This window comes from Morus notabilis, unplaced genomic scaffold (genome assembly GCF_000414095.1).
Source record: "Morus notabilis unplaced genomic scaffold, ASM41409v2 Scaffold16, whole genome shotgun sequence".
NCBI lineage: Eukaryota > Viridiplantae > Streptophyta > Magnoliopsida > Rosales > Moraceae > Morus > Morus notabilis.
The window spans coordinates 638,593-652,327 of record NW_010367452.1 but is presented as its reverse complement, the minus strand read 5'-3'; the positions used below and the strand labels follow the sequence as shown (position 1 = coordinate 652,327).

The window sequence follows — 13,735 nt, the reverse complement described above, 5'->3', positions numbered from 1 at the left end:
AACACTTTAATTAATTAATTAATTCTATTAATTCAAATAGTTACTCCATTATAAACTTGGAATTGAACTCTCGAAATTACATACATTAATTACTTCTAAATTGCGAAGTGTCCATTTGATATAGTCATTACATATAGATCAATCCTCCATAAATAATTCATAATTAGAGTCAGGTAGAATCCGTTAACCTCTCTAATTACATCTTTATCCTTGAGTATCATTGATTCTCTAATGGATAGTGATTCATAAAACACATTCATGAACCAAAGCGCTCTTACTAATCCAAGTACTGAATCAACACTCAAGAGAATTATTTATCTACTTCTTTCTCAAGAAGGAATGGATTTCATCTCGTATAATAACATTCTCTGCTACCTATTTCATCATGTCTCCAAAATACAAGGAATAGGTTTCAGGGTCTCAGGATCCGTACCGAGTAAATCAAAAGACATAAATTCATAAATATGAGTTTGTTAAGAACTCGGGATTAAGATCATTCTATATATGACCAACAGTAAACTCAATTAGAATTTCTATGCTTAACGGAAATTATTAAAAATTCATATTGTGTCTGTGTCCCTGTTCCACACAATCTCATTATGCGAAATACACTCATTCAATATCTCACCATATTAATAGTGCGAATAGCACCGTTCCATTCTAAATGGGAATGACATGTATTAATAATATTTTAATTAAAGATTCTGAACTTTAATTAAATTCATTATGAACAATGTTTTTTATTATTATCCTTAAACACTATCCTCTCGTATATAACACTTATATACTATGTTTAAGATTACATAAATAATCACGGAATTTTCATTTGATATTCATAAATATATGCACATAAAATGATGAATAAACTCTTTTATTAATTAAATAATAAATATCCTATTACATCTTATGCTTCTAGGACACTATTCCCAACAAATTGAAGAAAACTGAAGAGATCAAACGAACAATAATGAGTACCTCAAGTCAAAAATATGAGAAAAACGGTTAGAACGGCGCTAGGAAAAGCCTCTCAAAACGGCATCGAAAGCACTTGAAACTCGGCGGCGCATGGGGCACACACGCCTCAACCGATTGAGGGCGATTGACACATGCGCTGGAGCACCTTCTTCGCCTCCGTCCCACGATCTGGTTCCTGAAATTTCAAAGGGTCCTACAGCGAACGTGTCCTAGATCTACAGTATTAGATCGGTGGCCTCTTCCCTTCAAATGACTCCATTCCGATAGCTATCCACACTTCCGTCAGCACAAACTTGTCTCCAGTGACCACCAACCCCAAAACCCAAACTCTTATGAAACTCTCGGACCCTCTCTCACTAACTTTCTCTCTCTAAACCAAAGTATTTACATAACAAAACACAATTCTCAATGTACTAATTTTATTTTTACCATAATATATTAAAAATGTATATCTTATATATTTGTTTAAAAGATATCCAAAATAAAAAAGAGGGATCAAGTCCCGTTCAATAGCTATTTATATTTAGGGATAATTTCTAGCCCGTTTGGTTCATAAATTAGAATTATGAGATTACAATTATTTTCGATTTACGTGTATTTTTTGTGAGAAAAAATACTGTAGTAAACCATGAACCGTGATTCGAATCAGAGAACGAATCCTCCAACCAAACGAGCATTTAGCCCTTGGATTAGAGATAAATTGGGACCCTTTTTTTATAATTTTATTTAAATCAATATCTCAACATTTTAAAAAATTTATTTTATGGTATTCTAAGATCATTTTTAAAACATGAAGTATGGAATTTGTCCTTCTTAATAATTTCTGATTCGATTAAACCGAATGTATACTTTTTATTAAACATTTTAAAAAAATTATCCCTGTAATTATATAATTTTTTTTGTCTTTAAAAATTTTAAAAGAGTGAATTCAGGTAAATAAATAAAAAATTATTATAAAAAAGTAAATTAAGCATTTTATATGTTCAAAAAATAGACTTGGACTACTAAATATTGACATTTTAAATTTTAAAAGGTAAAAGTATCAAAATAAATTATTAAAAATACGAGATATTAAAAGATAATTTTATCATAATACACATGTATTAAATTAAAATTATTCCTTATATTCATGACGCCCTTGTTTTTCAATATTATACAAATAGAACATCTTTATCATTATTTTATTTTCTTTTTAGGTTAATTCCCATTTTAGTTCACGAATTATAGCCAAATTCTGTTTTTGTCATAGCTTTGAAATATCTCATAATGAGTTCTCAAATTACTATTGTCCCAAACTGGTGTTTTTATCTTTCAGACTGTTAAAATCTGTATGAAAGAAAGCACGATTTCTCTCTTAATAACTGTCCCCTAACATGGAAAGTAACAAAAAAAACCTCTAGTAAATTGCACGTAGTAATCTCGTGTATCCGGTGGACTAATTGAGGACAATTTCATGGATTTAAAACTTATGTGAAATGTTAAAAAGTTAATGGCTAAAATAAGATTTGGGTTATGGTTTGGGGTTGTTTAGTTGGAGGATTCGTTTTTTAATTTTAATAATAATTTATGATTTATTATAATATTTTTTCTCATAATTCTAATTCATGAAGTAAACGGGTTAAAAATTATCCCTAAATATAAATAGCTATTGAACGGGACCTGAGTAGAATTTCTGCTTTATATGTCCCAACTCATACACGTCACGAACCATCCAGTCTCTCAGATCTCTCTGTCTCCGTCGCCTCTTCTCTCTCGTCTGCAAAGTTCTCGCAACTCAAAAGCAATTTCCGAACTAAATTACCCCCAAAAAAATTTGATAAAAAAAAAGTTCCACCAATTAAAATCACAAAGGAATAAAAAACCCAAATTAAAATAGCGAAAAAGGAAAGATTTCACAAATTGATGCAATAGACCATGAGCGTCGAACCTTTCAACAGGTACTTTTTTTTTATTATTTCTTTCTTTTTCTGCGGAGCTGGAATAGCATCTTGGTTTTCGTTTGTTCGTTGTTTTCCATTCTCCGATGATGGTTTTTTTTTTTTTGTTTTTTTTAATTGTCGTTTTTCGAGTTCGTCGCAGGTTGGTGAAGCTTGCGGCGAGGGCTTTCTACGACGACATAACGACGAAAGGGGAGAATCAGCCGAAGAACGGCCGGAGCGACAATAGAGGGATCGCCGTCGTGGTTCTTGATGCCTTAGCCAGGTTTTTTATTTTATTTTGGTGCGACTGTTATGGAGAATTTTTTTCCTGATTGTTGAGAAAAAAGAGGATCTTTAAATGATTCAATTGTTTTTTTTTTCTTGATAGTGAATTGGTACTAAATGAATAATGGAGTGAGAAGTGTGAATTTTATTGATGTTATTCTGAAGGGATATGAGAGTGATTATTTTTGGTTGAGTATATTGCTACGAAAGCAAAAAAAAAAAAAAAAAAAAAAAAAAAAAAAAAAAAAAAAAAAAGGGAACAAAAATCCCAAGTGGGATATGAAACAAATGAGAAATATAGTTGGTTATTATTTTTGGTTGAGTATGTGCTACGAAAAGAAAATAAATAAATAAATAAAAATCCCTCACACAATCCATTGTAGTATTCTACCTATGGGTGTGCACCTTTTTTATCTGTTGAGATGTATTGGTTATTGGATGGGGATTAATTTTTCATAAGATTTTGGAGCTAAGGGCTTTGTTTGGTGAGAGGGTAAGAAAATAGGAAGGAAAGAAAATCATATAATCTAGGTGAGGAAAATAGGAAGTAGAAAACCTCTCGATTATTGTGTTTTGTACGGATCTCCTCATCTAATTCCTTCCTGGGGAGGAGATTAAAGTTGGGTTTTTTAAAGAGTTTAAAATCCCTCACTCGATCCATTCTTCCTATTTTCTCTTCTACCAAACAACCAGGGTGTTAAAATTCTTCTACTAATTCCCTCACCCCTCTCCGTCCCTCTGTTTATCTGTCCTATCAATCCAACAAGCTCTAAAAGAAGCTGATGATTTTGCTTACTGCAATTTTTTATTTGGGTGTCCCATGTCTGTGTAGTGTCAGTCTCTGTTCGTGTGCATCATGTTTACGGTGAGCAACATAGCCTTTTGTTTTTATCTGTTGCCGTTGCTTATTGTATCTCATATGTTATGTCTCAGACGACAATGGGTTAGGGAAGAAGATTTGGCAAAGGACTTAAAGCTACACTCTAAGCAGCTTCGAAGAACTTTGCGATTTTTTGAAGAAGAAAAACTGGTTACCCGAGATCACAGGAGAGAGGTTTGTCATGACTGTAGTCCTCGTGTTTTATAGTATGCTTATTGGTTAATTCTGATTGTTCGATATGAGTTATATTAAGCTTCATGACTCATTTTAACTCGCACACAAGTTTGTAGTGAAAGTTTTACGGAAGCAGAATTCTTGAAGTTCTAACCTGGAAGATTTTGCACTTAACAATATCGGATATCTTGATAAGTTGGATTACTTTGTACTTTAAGTGATTCAAGATCTTGATATAGTTTCTTAGCTACAGTCGGGTTACACAGTAAATTAGTGAATGCAATTTTTTCAAAGCAAGATTCATGGTTTAAGGCCTCAGATTGAGTTTTTGACAAAGCATCTAAAATATTAGCAATGCTGTTAATGGTGTATTGGTGAGTCATGGTTTTAGTTGTCTTCCCCATAGACTCCATCCCAAAAGAAAATGACGCATCAAGCATAGGGCCATAGGTAGTTCCCTGTCTCTACAGGGAGTTTACTTGATAAAATTTGAAATCTAAAATCTAAAATCTAAAAATTAATAAAAGGGAGAATGATAAATAAAGCTAATTTAAAAATATAGGATCTTTGAAGAGGAGGTCGTGAGCTTGGATGACTTGTTTGAGAAAGCAAAATATATGGCGTTCTGATGGGAACCGAGAAAGCAAAAGAGAAGGAAGAAACGTTAGCGATTAGTGGCTGACGTGGATATGGGTTACTATGGAATCTTGTTGAGAAAGCTTTCAACAGTCTTGCTGAGGAAGCTTCTGTAGTAATAATTGAAATTGGTTAGTTTGTTAGATTTGTTAGCATGTTAGCAGGGGAGCCTATAAATAAGTTGGGGCTCGAGAGTTTAAGAGCTTTTTGGTTATATAGAGTTTAGAGAGGAGAGTAGGTGATCTGTCGAATATCACCTGTGTAGTGTTCTTCTTCCTTGTTGAGTAAAACTTCATTCATTCATCTTGTTCTTTGTTAATCCGTGAGGTTTCCATCAAATTGGTATCAGAGCAGTTTCGTTTGGGAATGGTAGCTTCAAGAGCTGATAGAAAAATGGATGGAAGATTGGAATTTTTGGAGAAAGATGTCGGAGTGCTCAAATCGGACGTTGGAGTACTCAAAGGAGTTGTCTGATAGCTTTCGGTGGACATCAGAGCTGTGAAGGAATACATGAAGGAGCTTACCGATTGGATGAGGTTGGGGAGCAGCGTGAATCCACTGGCAGAGCAGGCTAGGGCTTTTGCTTTGAACAATGTTGAAGGAGGAGGCGCGACGGTGGCAGCGTTTCACCCCGGTTATGGATCAGCATTGAGTGGCAGAGAATCAAGATTTCGCCGAATGGAGATCCCTCTTTTTAGCAGCGACGATCCGCTTGGCTGGTTGTTTCGGCTTGAGTGGTACTTCCAGGTCCAAGGCGTCAAGGTGTCGAGGAGGCGGAATGAGTGGCGGCGGCTGTTATCGGTCTCGAAGGGAAGGTGTTGAATTGGATGGAATCCATATTTGGCCACATTTCATGGCCGAGATTCAAGGAGTTTGTGATACAGCGGTTTCGGTCTTCGCAAACTGGCAACCATTACGAGGCTTTGATTGCTTTGTGACAAGACTCATCGGTGGCGGATTTCGTGAGAAAATCGAGCTGCTCTCGTCCCCTTTGAGAGAAGCCGACGTGGAGTTTCTAATGGGAGCCTTCTCGAATGGTTTGGCCGAGGAAATCAAGGCAGAAGTCCGTATGGTGAAAGCTTGCCTCTCTTGTCCAACTGATGGACTTGGCCCAAAAAGTTTAGGAAAAGAATTGGGCCCTTGAACGGGCTCACATGAAGCGGGCTTTAAGACCCAACCCGAGTAGGGAGGGAGTTGGTTTTTTAAGTGATTATAGTGGACTAAGGGGGTTTGTGACGGGAGGAGGGTCTTCTGTGAGTGGTTCCAATTGGATACCACCAAAACCGACTGAAGGAAATAAAGCATCGTTGGTGATGACACGCAGCGGCTCTCTTCAATCCAACGTGTCTGTCAACAAGGAACCTGTTAATGTTCCATCTTAGTTTGCTAGAAAAAATGAGAATTTCAGGAAGAGGATTTCAGATGCCGAAATGCAACGAAGGCAGGAGTGAGGCTTATGCTTCCGATGTGAAGAAAAGTGGCGAGTCGGTCACGTTTGTAAAAATCTCCAGCTCCAAGTTCTTATTGCGGCAGAGGATGAAGAGTAAGAAGCTGTGGCTGACGAAGATAGCGGGAAACCGATGACGCAGGAAGGACCCTTGGAGCTCTCCATGAATTTAATTGTCGGGATTCCATCCATTAATACCATGAAGGTGAAAGGTACGATTTTGAGCAGAGAAGTGGTGATTATAATTGATTCAAGGGCTTCTCATAATTTCATTTCTTGGGGAATGGTTGAGGAATTAAAACTTCCGATAGATGGTACACCCAGTTTCGGTATTATGGTTGGGAATGGCTACAAATTGGCGGGCAAGGGGTGTGCCGACAAGTGGAGGCAGATAATACAAGATTTCTTTCCTATCGAGCTTGGTAGTGCCGATGTTAATTTAGGAATTAGTTGGCTTGGCATGTTAGGAGAAGTAAGTGCCAATTGGAAGAAATTAACTATGCAGTTCGATTGGCACAGCGAACGAGTTTTACTTCAAGGCAATGCTTAAAAGTAAGTGCCAAAACTTTAGTGTCTCTCAAAGCAATGCTTAAAGCAATTCAAGAAGAGGGACAGGGGTTTTTGGTTGAATTTAGGCAAGCGTCAATGTTGGACCAGTCGGATGGGAATGTAGAGGATGTTGCTTTGGAGGAGTTGCTCACAGAATTTCATTCGGTTTTTGAACCTCCAGCAAACCTTTCTCCTTCACGGTTTCGTGATCATGCGATTCCACTTAAGGAGGGGGTGGATCCTCCAAATTTGCCGCCATATCGTTTTCCCCATTCTCAAAAGAATGAGATTGAACGAATTGTGAAAGAAATGATGGCAGCGGGAATCATTAAGCATAGTAACAGCCCGTTTTCGAGTCCAGTATTGTTGGTCAAGAAGAAATCCGGTGAGTGGCGTTTTTGCGTGGACTATCGCGCACTAAACAAAATTACAGTTCCTGATCGGTTTCCGATTCCCGCTATAGATGAATTGTTGGATGAGCTTGGGGGTGCGGTTTTCTTTTCCAAGTTGGACTTGAAGTCCGGCTACCATCAAATTAGAGTGCGTGAGGAGGATACACCGAAAACAGCTTTTCGTACTCACACCGGTCATTGCGAGTTCCTGGTTATGCCTTTCGGCTTAACAAACGCTCCGGCAACCTTTCAATCCTTAATGAACGAGGTTTTCCGATCACACTTACGGCAGTTTGTCTTGGTTTTCTTTGATGATATCCTTGTCTACAGTAAGGATTGGACTTCCCATATGTAGCACCTGAGATGTGTTTTTGCCTTGCTACAGCAACACCAGTTGGTGGCCAACAAGAAAAAGTGTGTTTTTGGGCAGCGTCGGGTGGAATAGTTAGGCCATATCATCACTGACACTGGTGTTCAAGCTGATCCGGCAAAAATTGTCGCCATGGTTGATTGGCCCGTGCTCAAGACCGTTTGGGATCTACGGGGGTTCTTAGGCCTCACCGGTTATTACAGGCGTTTTGTGAAGGATTATGGGAAGGTGGTTGAGCCTTTAACACACCTCCTTAAAAAAGATGCTTTTTTGTGGACTTCTGAAGCGCAGGGCGCTTTTGAGGAGTTAAAACATCGGATGGTCACTATTCCAGTGCTCGCCTTACCGGACTTCACCAAAACCTTTATCATCGAGACTGATGCTTCGGGACGCGGGTTGGGGGCTGTTTTGATGCAGGACAATAGGCCAATTGCTTTTATCAGCCAATCACTTTCTGATCACGGTCGCTCCAAATCTGTGTATAAACGCGAGCTAATGGCTGTTGTATTGGCCACGAAAAAATGGCGTCATTATCTTTTGGGAAGACACTTTATTGTGAGAACGGATCAACGGAGCTTGCGGTTTCTTCTTGAACAACAAGTCATGAATGAGGCTCAACAACGGTGGATTTGTAACCTCATTGGCCTGGACTTTGAAATTCAGTATAAACCGGGGCGGGATAACCAAGTGGCAGATGCCTTGTCCAGAAAACACAAGGACCCCCATCTGCAAGTGTTTTCAGTTGTGCACACACGGGAGTTGGAAGCTATTGAGGAGGCGGTGCAAAAGGATGATAAGTTGCGATTGATTGTTCAAGGGCTCTTGTTAGACTCTCAATTTAAAGCCGGTTATCAGCTCAAAGGGGGCCGCGTCTATTACAAAAACAAGTTGGTGTTACCACAACATTCTCCATTAATCCCAAAGTTTTTCCGAGAATTTCATTCATCAGCTATGGGAGGACATTCTGGTTTCTTTCGCATTTATAAGCGTTTGGCGGCCGTCCTATTCTTTGGGGCGGGAGCATTTGGCGGCCATCCTATTTTGGGGGGGGATGAAGCGTGATATTCAGCGCTTGGTCGTGGAATGCAACATTTGCCAGTGAGTGAAGTATGATACCCTTAAGCCGGCCGGATTGTTACAACCCTTGCCAATTCCGGAGCAAGTTTGGGATGATGTATCTTTAGACTTTATTGGGGGCATGCCTAAGGCCTTGGGGCGTGATACGATCATGGTGGTGGTGGATCGTCTATGTGCCTTTTTTCGTGCTATCCCATCCTTTTACAGCTTGGGACGTCGTGGACGTTTTTGTGAAGGAAGTGGTCCGTTTGCATGGCTTTCCGCACTCCATCATTTCGGACAAGGATCGAGTGTTCATCAGTAACTTTTGGAAGGAATTGTTTTGGCTGGCCGGTACCGAACTCCGCTTACCATTTGCAAACAGATGGCCGGACGGAGGTGGTTAACCGGAGTTTGGAGGATTATTTGCGGTGCTTTTGTGGTAACAAACCACGTCAGTGGCCTAATTGGTTGGGATGGGCCGAGGTTTGGTTCAATACTACCTTCCATAGCTCGGCTGGCATGACGCCCTTTCGTGCTTTGTATGGTCGTTGGGAGGACGGTAGCTCGGTGGTGGAAGCTGTTAATCATCAGTTGTGTGATCGAAATGACATTCTTCGGGAGTTGAAGGAGAGATTGACCACTGCCCAGCATTGGATGAAGTTGTATGTCAACAAGAAGCGCCGGATGTCCAATTTAGGGTAGGCGATTGCGTTTACCTGAAGCTCCAGCCCTATCGTGCTGGCCCGTCGGCACAATGAAAAGTTGCGCCCTCGCTTTTATAGGCAATTTCAGGTGGTGGAGTGGGTTGGTGAGGTTGCCTGCCGTCTACAGCTTCCTCTTTTGCGCGCATTCATGATGTCTTCCATGTGTCGCAGTTGCGGAAAGTGTTATAGCCATCTACTCCGTGCAGCAATTGCCGGCTGACATGGAACTGGCAGTTGAACCCGCAGCACTGCTTCAGTCTTGGACGCTTTTGGATGGCTCTATTGTGGTTCTGGTCCAATGGAAGGATCTTCCTGAATGTGATAGCACCTGGGAGTCGTGGGAGTTGTTGTCTGCCTAGTTTCCTTACTTGATAGTGGTTGACGTGGATATGGGTTACTGTGGAATCTTGTTGAGAAAGCTTTCAGCAATCTTGCTGAGGAAGCTTCCTTAGTAATAACTGAAATTGGTTTGTTTGTTAGATTTGTTAGTGTGTTAGCAGGGGAGCCTAAAAATAAGTTGGAGTTCGAGAGTTTAAGAGCTTTTTGGTTATATAGAGTTTAGAGAGGAGAGTCGGTGATCTCTCGAATATCACCTGTGTAGTGTTCTTCTTCCTTGTTGAGTAAACTTCATTCATTCATCTTGTTCTTCGTTAATCCGCGAGGTTTCCATCACGTTCCTATGGGCAACCAGAGACTCAGCTTTCAAAGATTTTCTGCTTCCATTAATTCTGCTTAGTTGGGAAGGCAATATTAAAGTAGTGTGTTAGGGGCGCTTGTTTTTTATCTGTATTATAGGTAATTGGGTTTTGTTGGTTTTGAATGTCTTTTTGTTTCTTTTTGTGGATGGATAACATCCATCTTGCTATTGTACATTGTTTCTTTCATTAATACAACTCGATGTTTCTTATAAAAAAGAAAAGATAAAATAAAGGTACTTTTGAAAATAGGTTCTGTACAATCAAAAGATGATGTGGGCGTGAGAGATTGGCATAAAAATTCATGGTTGATTATTTTCTTTTGACACGAGGAAAGGCATTTCTATTAAAAATATTGTGTCAAGCAGAAATGATCTTACACTTATCTGAGTATTAAATTGGCGGGGTGTTTTTTTTTTCCTCCATAAATGATACGAGATTGAATTTTATAGATACTGGTTAGGTCAATCGGGATGTGGGTTTAGATAAAATGCCAACCACGAAGTTAGAGTTGTCTATATATTGATGAACATTTTTGCACTTTATTCCTTTGATCCTTTGAGACCTAGAATGTGACCTTATTTTTTTGTCTTCCTTTCCCATTTCTATGCTGTTTTTTCTGAGGCGTACCAAGTTGATGCTTGAGAACTTCAAAATCTCCGTTCAAATATATTAGGAGAGAAATGTTGTTTGAATTTCATTTAGCTCGTGTGAAAACTTTCCTTCTACCTTATCCAGTTTGATAGTTATTTTGTGAATTCCTCATTAAGTTCACATACAGTAGCTTGGTTTTCTTATAGCAGGATGTCCGTTTTTCCCCCTCCATTTGAAGATAATGATAATGTATCCTGTTGATTAGCTGCGTGATTTTTTATTGTTAGTTTGATTAATGATTTGTCTTAATTATACGACCCGCTATTGCAGACAGCTAAAGGTGCAAAGATATTTAGTGCTGCAGTAGCTGCCACAGCAGATGGCCAACAACATGTAAAGGAAGGGGATGAGAAAATTAAGATGCACACTCACTCTTACTGTTGTCTAGACTATGCACAGGTTGTTCTTTATAAATATATTCATACATAAACACAAATATAAATTTGAATAGATGAGATAATATGTTTGTTTTGTTTCATTAAAGCTTGACAGCACGACCTCGAGTGTTTTGATATGATGGCCTAGGAAACATGAACTTTTCCATTTACACTTGTTTAACTTGATTATCCAGTTTACCGAGATGTTGACCAAATATTGCCTTCTATATTTGGGAAAAAGGCCTAAAGCAGCTATGTCTTTCAGATATATGATGTGGTAAGGTACAGACTGCACCGCCTGAAGAAAAAACTGAAAGATGAACTGGAGGACAAGAACACAATTCAGGAATATATATGCCCCAATTGTGGCAAAAGGTGTCCATTTTTTTTTTTTTTTTTCCTTTTCTGAAGTAAGATAAAGTTTGTGAGGATTGCATCAATGAAGTTTTCATTCTTAAAGATTGTCATGAAGATTAAAAAGCTTTCTGTTTTCATTCTTAAAGATTGTCGTGATGTCAAATCTTCAGGTACAATGCTTTAGATGCTCTGCGGTTAATTTCGGTGGAAGATGAGTATTTTCACTGTGAAAGTTGTAATGGAGAACTTGTGGCTGAGAGTGACAAGCTTGTTGCTCAAGAAGCAGGAGATGGAGATGATAATGCCCGGAGAAGGCGGCGTGAAAAACTAAAGGACATGCTACAAAAGATGGAGGTTTTTATTTTATTTTGCGCAATAATAATTTTACCTTGATGTCAAAGTATTTCTTCTTTTTAAATAAATTATGTACGTATAAGTCATGGCAAACAAATTGATGTTACATATGTTGTATGCTTTTATGTGTAAATTCCTCTCTCTCTCTCTCTCTTTTCCATTCATCTTGTTTTCCATAAAAGAAACTATCATTACGTGTATGATTCTTTTCATCTTTTGATTCTTCATCTATATTCATGATGGTGCTCTAAGAGCGTTCAAAAAGTTTTTTTTTTTTTTTTTTTTTTTTTTTTTTTTTTTTTCATCTTTTGTAAGGATCATTGTATACAGAATATATAGGCACATGATTTATTGTATGACTTAAGGAGTTCAATGTGAGGCTCTTAGTACTGAGTCTCAACATCCTTGAGTCATTTGAAACCAAATTCTTCTACAAACATAGTAATTCTGAATCCTGATGTTATTGGAATCCTAAAATTGATATACGTATATATCTCTTGATAATTATTTTGTTGTCATCACATTGCCGATTAAAAGGGATCTCCTTTCCTCTTGATAGTATTTTGAGCCTATTTCAAGTCTATGCCATGCTTCAACTCCATACTGTGGCACATTTAGAGATTATCATTCCTATTTTAGTATTTAGTATTACATCCTTGTCACTGCTGGCATCTGACAATCAGGTTAAAGCATGCAAGACACTGCGTTTTTAGGTGCCAGGCGGAGACTATTGGTACTAGGATGGTGATGAGGGTATAGATAAAGCTGGTAGTTCCGTAGGCAATGCATCTATTTGTATAAATTAGAAATTGAACCTAGATATAAGTAGGTCAGAATATGGGAACATAAATAACAAAATATAGAGGTTAATAATTGGAAATACAACTAGTGTATGCAGACTCTCAAGAAAGAATATTCTTATCTGTGCGTGTGTGCGCATGACGTGGTATTTGTAGTCTCTCAAGAATGATTTCTTATTGATGCTCAGTATTGTTTTTAACCTTCATTTGACTGCCTTTGGCTAATAGTATTCTTCATAATAGAGAGGAATAACATGAGTTTCCTTGTATATGTAGATTTTAAACAGGTTATATATATTTATTTGTGCTATCATCTAGGCTCGTTTAAGTTTATTATAATGTGTTGGTGTAAATTGGAATTTCTATATTCTAGGTAGCATAAAAGTTCTCTAGATCTTAAATGCATGGATAATGGGTTCTACCATGCCTGAGCACAGACGTGTAAGATAATAATTCTCCTCATCCTACATAGTTCTTGCACGAACATTTCTTTCCCAGGACTTTTATGCAACTTAATGCTCAAAATATATGAGAAAAGAAAATTCTGTATGCTGAATTATGCTATGATAAATGATTGCTGCTCTTAACAGTACTTAACATTGTCTCATATTAGTTGGTGTTACCAGTCTTCAACTTAATGTTAACTTGGTGATGGTTTTACTTGACCAGTTCCTACTTATGAGTTGACAAAATGAAATTATACAGGTACAACTTAAACCATTAATGGAACAACTTGCAAGAGTAAAAGACTTGCCTGTTCCTGAATTTGGAAATCTCCAAGCATGGGAAGCAAGAGCAAGTGCTGCCGCTCGTGCAGCGAATGGTGATGCTAATGGTAATGATCCTTCCAGATCTTCTCAGGGAATAGGCTATGGTGGAACACCAATGCCTTTTCTTGGAGATACCAAGGTAATGTTTTTTCCCCTTTTAGAATGGATTCGTATATTATTCATTTTTTACCTAGCAGATGCATGTCTTTTTGTTGTCTTTTCTTTGTTTATTGTACTACAAAGTTAATATTAAACTTCAAGTGTTTTCTAGTATTCCTTGTATATAAACAATATATTGGTTTCGTGACCCCCCCCCCCCCCCCCCCCACACCCCCCCC

At 38.2% G+C, this 13,735-nt stretch overlaps 1 protein-coding gene across 1 annotated transcript in view; it reads left to right on the top strand.

Annotated features, from left to right (window-relative positions):
* Positions 1-2,664: 2,664 nt before the first annotated feature.
* Positions 2,665-13,735, top strand: part of LOC21405113 (general transcription factor IIE subunit 1) — a 13,027-nt gene continuing 1,956 nt past the window's right edge. Inside the window, exons 1-7 of the mRNA XM_024174994.1 lie at positions 2,665-2,912; positions 3,055-3,177; positions 4,113-4,233; positions 11,010-11,138; positions 11,382-11,491; positions 11,644-11,827; positions 13,333-13,536. Of these exons, the coding sequence (XP_024030762.1) occupies positions 2,890-2,912; positions 3,055-3,177; positions 4,113-4,233; positions 11,010-11,138; positions 11,382-11,491; positions 11,644-11,827; positions 13,333-13,536 (894 nt within the window). The 5' untranslated portion in view covers positions 2,665-2,889. The remainder of the gene's footprint in view (positions 2,913-3,054; positions 3,178-4,112; positions 4,234-11,009; positions 11,139-11,381; positions 11,492-11,643; positions 11,828-13,332; positions 13,537-13,735) is intronic.